Source organism: Macadamia integrifolia, chromosome 8, assembly GCF_013358625.1.
Source record: "Macadamia integrifolia cultivar HAES 741 chromosome 8, SCU_Mint_v3, whole genome shotgun sequence".
Lineage (NCBI taxonomy): Eukaryota > Viridiplantae > Streptophyta > Magnoliopsida > Proteales > Proteaceae > Macadamia > Macadamia integrifolia.
Window position 1 is genome coordinate 22,155,777 of NC_056564.1, and position 10,099 is coordinate 22,165,875.

A 10,099-nucleotide genomic window follows, 5' to 3' on the forward strand; every position below is an offset into this window, starting at 1 on the left:
TCTCCTAACTAACGTGAATCTGGTTGTTTCGTTTGTTTGTTGGGCTTACAGGTAGCGAGGAACTTTCAGGAGGGAGACGGGATCACGGCACTCACTCGTATCTCCGCGTCTATACCTAAAGGGCTAGACCAGACCAGAACCGGGTTCATTGGTTTGTCCACGTCATCCTTTTAATGGGTCAGACTGTCATACATAAGTGTATATGTCATCCATTTTATGTGGTCATACTCATACATGTATTTTTTTTTTATAAAGATATTCATACATGTATAACTCATCCTTTTTATTAGAGGCAATTTAAGCCTAGCATATTTCATAAATCATAAAAAATTAAAAAATAAATTAAAATTGAACTTATCAGACTCTCCGTATCCACCACATGAAGAAGTTTTTCTTTCTTTTTTTTTTTTTCTTTTTCTGGTAGAATCCAACACATGTTGTTCAAATTAAGCATGGCTGTGGGAGGTGAAACATAACAAAGAGGGTTAGGTATACCGTTAGCTTTTTTCTAGAGTTTGTCGTTAAACCAATGGTGGATTACAATGAAAGAGGAGAGAGAGATCTAGGGAGCCCAACTTTTTCCTATTAAGTGTAAATATAAAATATACAATCAACGTTAACCTAGTTTTGCTCAGTCCAAATTGAGACAATCAATGTCAATCAAAGCTTATTTGGCTCAGACCAACCCAGTTAAGGTTAAAGGGGGTCAAATTGTAATCGAGTCAAATTAATTGAATTGAACCGAATCAAATTTATTCGATTCAAATTCAATTATGATTCAGGATATAAAAATCATCAGTTCAAAGCAAACCTAACCGAATTACCATCAGTTTGAGTATATTGTATTCAACTCTTTTTTTTTTTTTTTTTTTGTAAGTGTATTTTGTAATTTATTATCACATATTCACATGCTAAGATAATTTTGGGGTTAACAATAGCCATAAGACCTGTCCTTAGATTCATCACAATCATGATCCAAGAGTGAAACTGTTTACATAACTATATTAAAACCGAGTTACAAAACCGAATTAAAACCATATTACCTAATCGAATTGAAACCGAACCCAAGTTAAACCAAATTAAATCTACTTGAGTATCCAAATATAGAATTTAGATAGTTCTCAATTTGGTTTCGATTTACCTCATCATCTCTCTAAATCAAACAAAAATCAACCAGAAAAACCAAAACCAAGCCAGCCAATTGACACCTCAGGGCCGATCTAGGTTGGATTCAGCTGGTAGGGCTGGACCTAGACTGCAACATCCCAACCAGGCCTCAGACTGGATTGGGACTGAAGTGAACTAACGAGACGTGGGGTAGGGTAGGGTAGGGTAGGGTTGGGTTGGGGTTTAAATAATTGATGGTACCCTTGTCGGTAGGAAGTAGTTGTCCCAACTCCAAGAGATCATGGGACTCTCCTGCTTCACAAGGAAGAGATTTAATTATAAAACCTACCGAATCATTAGTCCATATGGTTGAAAAGATAGGTAATTATATTCTATATGGTTGAACAGTGGCAAACGTAATGAAAAGGACTCGCAGTTTTGGTGTGACTCTTACGTGGAGAGATCCAATGAGAAAATTGGAGAGTCCAAGATAAACAGGTCCCAGCCCCTCCCCATCTCATTATGTGTTGTTGTTTTGTCTTTTTAGTCTCAATAAATTTGCAGTTAAAACATAAAAAAAGGGCTGAAAATCACTTAAAATAAAAAATTTGAGATATGATAATATTGTCTATAATTTATCTATATTTGGAAGAAAAAAATAAAAAATTAGAAGGCAGAGAGTTAGAGGTAATAAGAGGCATCCACAAGAAGAAATGTCAATAAAAGAATTGAGTGCCTTTACTTTGGTAGCTCCAGGAACCAAATACATTTAAAGGAAATATTTCATCCCTAAAATTGTGAACCGAGTTCGGATCCTCAACAGCGAACGGTGAGATGTAGTGAGCATCCAACGGCTGGAGGGCCCGCTCAACATTCCAAGCAAATTTTTAAATTATCAAAGACACAAACACCAAGTGTCGTTTACAATTTGATTAGAAAACAACAAAACACCTCTACTTCAGTTACTGTGTGGAGGAACACCTTCTACATCAACATTTCACCTCTTGGAAATGGTAAGCACAACCATACCAGGACTCTTACCTTCAAAAGGATGGAGTACAAAGCGACACAACAGCAACCCATTTTAGCCCCACACAACAAATTCATGAAAACCCTGAAGTCCTCTTGCTGTTGCAGCCATCTGCCCTCATAACATCTCAAAGATCTGCATCACAACCATGTATCAAGTCAATTAAAGTCCATTACTGGCAAAAAATGGAAAGAAAAGGACTCTCACATCTATGGGCATCTGCTCTATAACCAGACCCATGCTCTCCTCGATGCTTTTCAGGGTCATTACTTCACCAGCCCCAGCAACCATATTGATCACAATCCCATCTGTAAATATTTATCTGTCAGTCAACATGAACACACCCACACAATACTCGATACTTGTCTATTGTTTGCTAAGAAGAGGAAAACCTGCGGCCAAACAAGTTGCCATCCGCCTCAAGTATGTTTCCTGCAAATAAATCATCGAAAACAAAATTAAGCACACCAAAATAAATTCAGCTGCTATCATGTACATAAAGATATCCTCATGCAAAGCAGTAGGCGACTAATTCTAGGTGGTTTTAGCCATTTCACATGGTTAGATACTCAACTCCAACTATACTGTAACCTGACAATGAAAATTTAAAACCATATATAAGACCGGTGGAATAAGTTTTTTTCCTTTTTCTTTCTGATAATGTATGTATATTTTTATTTAGAACTGAATTAGAAGTCTTGCACACCCAACAAACAACACATATCTACTCCTATCTCAATTAGATTATTACAGGCATCCATACTACTACCAGGTTCAAACAACTTCACACTCCTATTATTGTTCCCCCATGTTGTCAATGAGTGAACATCATGGTTGAAGTTATGTGAAACATATTACACCAAATAAACATTAAACATATTAAGCAGAGGTTTTATTCCATGGCCAATTATCTTAATCATCTCAGAATATCAGATCCACAATGCTCTTTGCAACCTAAGCACCTGCACTTCCTTCACTAGTGATCTCTTTCTTGTTGCAATTCTCAATGCGACTCAGATTGCCAAGGCCCCCACCACCGCAGGAATCTGAAGTGTGATATGGATCTGTGCCTGCTAACAGAACCTTGTTAGCATAATTTTTTATCTATCCTGTGGCTGAGTTGCTTGATCATGGGTCATATGTGCCATCAGGCCCATCACAAAAGATTCTCATAGCTGCTGCATGCATCAGTGGTAAATCCAAAGTACTGCTGTCCTGCTCAATTGCAGTTTTGGAAAGCATCAAAAGAGTTGAAAAATTGCATTCTAAAGGCCATTGTTTATGAGATGCATAACAATGGATGGATGTGTACCTTTATTTCTATAAACAATATGATTTTGTGCTATAAAAATCTGATGCATTATAACTGCAGCTGCACTTAAAAAAAATTCTATTGTTCAATGATGTCCAGAGCAGTAGAGTCTAAAGATGATGAACAACCTTCTTGACATATTTAATAGTGAAGAAACCAGGCTGAACTCCTATAACTGAACATTGCCACAGGTGACAGGCAATTACAATCCAACATGAGATGTTTCAAAGTTCCAAAATGTAGAGAACATCGGACAAAGAGGGTTAATGTATATTCCCTCAATTTATCGGTTGTTGGTGAAGCCCTCCAAACAAATTTCCAAATAAAAGATTCTGCAGTGTGAACAAATAGGGAAATTTCAATTCCAACTTTTTTTCCACATCTCTCTCTCTCTCTCTCTCTGGAATTTCCGCACTCTCTCTCTCTACAATTCCTTTTTTCTCTTATCCATTGTGATTTAATTGCCGAGCACAGAGACAAAATAACACAGCCACCTTTCAATATATACAACCCAGCAAAGATCTATGAACAGTGGTAATGGGAGAGGAAAGAGGAATCAGAGTCATTGATGAGCTCGAAAGAAAGGTCTACAAACTTGAAATTCTTCTGGGATCATTCTTTAACCTCTTTCACTAGGTAATGATTAGTCAAATTATCATTATGTCAATGGATGATAGATATCCGCCTTTTTTTTAATGATAAATAATGCATGACTATTACTGGAACCATAGTAAACTAAATTCATCACCAAATTCTGTAACTGTGACAAGAAAATGCTGAAACTTTAAACAAGGGCACATAAACAATGAAACCCAGAAGTCAAAAAATGTCATCCATCATGTATCCTTGTTCTTTCCTTTCTCTTGGTTGGGTGAGGTGAGAAAACACCAGGTCTTGAATAATCAACACATAACCAAATTTCTCAATAAATAAAATTCTCAGACCATTAGAATAATCTACCACAACACTGGAAGCATTAGTTAAATATAATTTCTCCTGTGATCGTACACTTATGGTACACGTTTAGCACATTAACAAATATGCAGGTTCTGAATCTTGGTGATCTATCATCAACTGAAACCAATGAGTCAATGCGATGAAATTCCAACACTTTCTCTAATGAAAGAATATGGAGACATCCCTTTGGCCTTGGGAGCACTCAATATAAGTAAAATACAAAACATGGAAGTATTCTGCCTCGAAAAAACTGAAGCTTCACCTTTTTTGCCGGTAACTCGTGATTTATCAAAACACGAGCACATATAGATGACTCCCCCGAAGAAACATGAGGTAGGCATGCATCTGTTACAACCATCATAAACAACTCATGCTCTTCATTTCCAGTTTCATGGTTTACTTTAGCATTAGCAGCAGGGTTGTGGTTCAATTTCATGGTTGCTTGACGGAATTTGTCCAATATCAACATGCGTTCAGCTTCAGCCAAATCACTGTACTTTAATGCAAAAAATAATTATTAAAATACATGCCAGGGAATAATCAAAGATCAATGAAAGAGTTATGGCACACGAGATTGAGTTGTTAAACCATCGTTACCAAATCAGCACCAGAAGTCTCACGAAGAAATACTTTAAAGATAAAAAATGCACCATATAAATGAACTACTCATCTAAGGCTGCATGATTCCTAAGGTACCAAAAGCAAAGGAAGATTACAACCAAAGGTTGAAGTGCACCGGACACCAGAATGGACAGTCAGGAAAGATGGGATTTTGTCTTTTAACCGCAACCTCAAGTCAAGTAAGCATCTGGCAAAAAAGATGGAATAATAGCATACCTCAAATGGCTTTTAGCATATGAGACAGCCTGAAATCCTAAGGATCTACTCAAAAATGCAAATTGAAGATTCACATTTATGAGTATTAGTGAAAGCCTAAGCCATAACCTAACAAAGTGTATTCTTAACTGAATTGAGACCGAGAAAACTCGAACCACTTAGAGCCCAGATTTCACCTTGGGTAGATGAATTGGTAAAATCAACACCCAGCACTTTGATGGACACTAGAACAAACCCAATGGGAAAATCATATCATTAGGATTCAGTAAGCATGAAACCATAAGATAACAGTTACAGTACAGTGACAATGTTCTGTTGCAAACTCAACCAACATGGTGGACTGTCTAATTTGGAACAAGATTTCATAAATACGACACATACTTTTGAAATCCGCCACAGTGACATCTTATCACCCAAAAGGCCAAACCCTACCTGCATTCAAGACCTTCACACAAAGGATTGGCACCTTTTTTAGTTTAGGAATATTGTAAGTTCATTAAAATTACCATCTAAAGAAGGGCAACTCTTTTATCAAGAAAAGCAGTGAATCAGTAGAACCATATCTGACAACTGAGACCAAATACTTGGCCGGAAAATATCAGAAGGTTCAATTTGGATTGAAAATGGATATATTACAGAGTTCCGTTTTTTATTTTCAGAAAATCTCAGAATTTCATCGATATCCATACCAAAAAATCCGCCTCTCTCAATTTTGTGAAATTGCAAACAACAAGAGAATTTATCACCAAACACTTTACCAGATAAATGTAAGCATACCAGAGAATCCAAGGAAATGTTAGGAAGGTTAGAGACAGCAGAACAGACAGCATCAAGCTCGTCGCGTGAGGTGCAACACAGTACTGTGGGTAAAGAAGAACGTTTCCGCGCCACTCGCAGCAGATCCACCATTGTCACCTGCCAAATTTGTAGTTTAAAGAAAAATTCGAACTGAAACTTGAAATCTATTCGGTTCAGGCAGTTGTTACCATTTTGAATTGTGGTCTGTCAACGGCAACGTAATAGTGGAGTGGTTGACTGTACATTCAGTAACGAAAATATTAAAACTACAGATCAAATTTCCATTACTCATGAAGGAATACTTCATCGACATTAATGATAATCTTAATACCTGGAATGAGAAGACAAAGGAGAAGGAGATGGAGATGAAGATGAGGCTTCGACGGCATCAATAGCCATTCTTCCCAACAAAATTTACTATGAACTATGAGTAAAGGCTACAGGGGATTCAAAATCAAGTTCCAAAACGACCGCGTAATCAGAACTTCGAAATTGTCGACGACGTTTCTTGAATCCTTGCGAAGAATTTTTAGGCGAATTCCGTGTAAATTAAACTACGGAATCGGGAATGGAATCCGTCACTGCCGATTCCAACGGTCCTCAAAACCCTAGATCGGTGTTCATAATCTTCAAAGTTCAAATCATGGTTTAAGGTAACGGTTTTCTGATCCGATATCGAACCGGTCTGGATCGCATAGATTTACCATTTCTTTCAAAAAAAAAAAAAAACATTTAGCGGATCGGTCTCGACTAATACCAATTTGATCCAAGCAAATTGATCCATCTAATCCCAAGATTATGAACCATGGATCAGATCTGAAAACTCACCAAATCACCAATCCTAGGGTTTTTGTAGGGGGCGTGGAATGATCGGTTTGGGAAGGTTTTAATTGGACCTAATCGGTTATTGCTCCACTCATTTTGGATTCTGATACGGTAGAATTTGTCCCCGAATAAAACGAGGACACGCGGCAACCGAGGGAGGGACGCGTGTCACTCATCAGATAGAGGTCACAAGGCTCCAAACCTCGTAAGGGGAAGGTTCCCCAAGGGGCAAGGCACCAAACCACGTGAAGGGAAGGTTCCCGAAGGTGGTTTTCGAAACCCTAGGCCTAGCAACCCTATAAGAAGAAACCGAAAAGAGACCCATAGGAGGTACGTCGACACTCACCATTACTCCTGTGAATACACTATTCTGTCGGTCACTAACTTTGGCATCAGAGGACTAATCCCGGGGATACCTTCAGGCCTCTGCCTTCTGTGCTTTTGCAGGATTAGCTCGTAGGGGATTTCGGCAGTAACAGATTCCACATTACGACCGATGTATTTAAGTAATTGATCCTCATAGGTTAAGTATGATCCAAATTATAAATGATCAATCAAATACCTTTTATTAATTGGACTATCAATAATAGGTCGAGACGATCCCTTAATGTGGTATTGACACTTTTATCTTTAACATTATGATCGATCTGTTTAAGTAATTGGTACTCATAGATCAAATATAATCCTATTTATAAATGATCGATCGCATACATTTCTTTAATTGGAGTACCACTAATCGGTCGAGACGGTTACTTAATGGGGGTATTGACTCTTTTATCTTTTTTATTAAAAATATATATATATATATATATCTTTATACGGACCATGCCTGAAATGAGCTACCGATCCATTTTTCTACTTCCCCCACTTAAATCGACTCTAAACTCAGCTCTAAGGGGTCCTTTAGGTTTGGGCATTGCCTTATGGATTTGGGGTTAGACTAGGAAACTCAAAGGCTTTTAATGGGTCATGCTCATAGACGTTAGGTTTAGATGGGCTCGTCATACGGGATTTATTGGGCTCGTAGACAGTCAGTCCGTGTTGAGTAGCACCCTCGCACAGTCGCACTAGGAATGACTGGATGTTAATGGGGTCAGATTAATTTCAGGTTTCACTGGTTAAGTTAATCGGTACGAGTTTGGAGTTGACATCCGAAGTTCTTAGCATGAATCTACAATATCAGATCCATCGGAATCAAGCTTAATCACAATCAATTAAGCGATCCAATTCTCCATTTCTTAAATCATTCATGTAATACTTTTTTTTGTGGGGGTGGAGATAAGATGTAATATTTTTTTTTTTTTAGGGGGTTGAACGCATCTTCTAATGCTACGGATTAGAATTAGGCCTGATGTCGTACACAGAATCGACATGGGCCTCATTGATAGGGAGTCAACTATGTTATTAATCTCCCTTTTTTTTTTTTTGTAAATATTAATGTCCCTTGAAATATTCATAAAATTACATAGAGTAAAGTATAAAGATAAATGTAAGATGTCTTTCACAATAGATATGATCTCCACGATAAATGTAAGATGTTCCAATAATACAAATTTTTTTTTTCTTTTAGTTAGAAAGGAAATTTACTGATAATAATAAGCATGTGTATAACCAATAACCTCAGACGCACAAAGGTTCGTGAAACCACAAAGTGGTAATCGGCCAATCTGTCATACATGTGATAGATAAGGTCTTCCTTGCCAAGGTGTCTACAACAGAGTTTACAACCCGTAGAATAAAAAAATTATATGGAAATAAAGGAAGGACACAACTTGTGGACATCCTCAATAACATCTGTAGCCTTGCATTGACGAACTAGGCTTGGATCTTGAATGTAGTAAATAATCTCCATACAATTAGATTCAACAAAAAAGATGGGTGTAGCCATAATCAAGAGCCTGCGAAAGTGCCATTCTAATAGTTAAAGCTTCCCCTTGATTCGCAGAAGCTAAGGGTTGTGGGATGGAAAGTGCTTTGTAGAGTTGCCCATCATGTTTCCTAGAGAAAATACACAATACGCCATAAACCCCTCCATGTGAATGAGCAACATCATAATTTGCCTTCACAAAGCCCAAAGGTGGGGCCTCCTACTTTCCAAAATCTGTAGTTTTATTGGTAGCGCGTTAGAGGGCAAAGAAGATGGAACAATAGTGGCTGAATGAAATTCTAGGATGTCCTTTTTGGAGTAGAAATTAACATCTTGTAGTATCCAATTCTTTGTCTTAAAAAACCCATCATTTCGTGCATGCTACAAGTACCAACATAGAAACGAGGCAGGAGAGAAAGAGAGTTTCACGAGTAAGCTTTTTGTTTTCATGCACCAAAAGGTCCCAACTATTCAGCCAATATGATAATTTTGGTACTCTATTAGTTGGTGTCTTGGTGAAGTGTAAGAAAGTGTGCTTCCACACCGAACTGCCTTAGCAAAGGAGCATTCAAATAGAAGGTGGTCCACCGTTTCATTGACCACACCACATCTATGACATACTGGATCCACTGGGATACGTCATGGATGGCCACACCTTCATTACAAACTCTCCAAATAAAATACTTATTTTTTGAAGAGTTTGGATTGACCAGATACGCTTCCACACAAAATATGGAATCTGATTCCATTGATGCACTTGAGAAGTTGATGATTGAATGCTTCTAAAGCAAACCTTGCATCTTTAATCTTAGTCAAGAGATACTACGCGAACTTAATAGTAAAAACAACATTTTTGGAGGTTCCCCAAACTTGCTTATCTATGCTTGGAAAGATATTAAGCAAGATTTTTAATATTACTTCAATATCTATCAGCTGAAAAAACTGATGAAGTTTACCAAAAAAAAAAATGATGAAGTAGGTCCATTCTCCATGATCTAGAAATTGAATCTAAATTAAAAACCTTGAAGGGGTGCAATTAGCTGGCCTTGAACCTTGGAGCTTGTATTGAGGTCGTTAAGTACCGCTTTTGATCTCTAATCAGAACAAATAGAATCCATAGGACCTCCAAAGTCCAAACAAAATTTTTTTTTTATGTGAAATGTAAAATGTTGCGTACTCTTATTTGTGCCATGTGGATTTTTTTTTTCTTGCATGCACATTATATTTAACTTTTCCCCAAAAAATTGTTGGAATTAGCCAAATTTTCATTTTTTTGTTAGAATTTTTTCAAATTCATATTGAATATATAAAAAAAAAAGAGTTCTGAAACAAATGATGTTATCACTCAATGTCCCATGCTCCTGCA

The 10,099-nt window shown here is 37.3% G+C and overlaps 1 protein-coding gene across 2 annotated transcripts; it reads right to left on the reverse strand.

Moving 5' to 3' along the window:
* Window positions 1-1,821: 1,821 nt before the first annotated feature.
* LOC122087287 (probable eukaryotic initiation factor 4A) lies at window positions 1,822-6,690 on the reverse strand. Of its 2 annotated transcripts, XM_042656364.1 has the most exons (7): window positions 6,373-6,684; window positions 6,230-6,278; window positions 6,021-6,158; window positions 4,669-4,902; window positions 2,530-2,569; window positions 2,345-2,445; window positions 1,822-2,272 (listed from the first exon to the last, which is right to left on the reverse strand). In XM_042656364.1, exons 1-7 carry the CDS (start codon window positions 6,438-6,440, stop codon window positions 2,255-2,257), a joined length of 648 nt encoding a protein of 215 aa, XP_042512298.1. In that variant the 5' UTR covers window positions 6,441-6,684; the 3' UTR covers window positions 1,822-2,254. The 2 variants fall into 2 exon arrangements, with proteins under 2 accessions (XP_042512298.1, XP_042512299.1); XM_042656365.1 differs by lacking the exons at window positions 1,822-2,272; window positions 2,345-2,445; window positions 2,530-2,569 and adding an exon at window positions 2,911-3,352 and having other exon boundaries at window positions 6,373-6,690.
* Window positions 6,691-10,099: the final 3,409 nt, after the last annotated feature.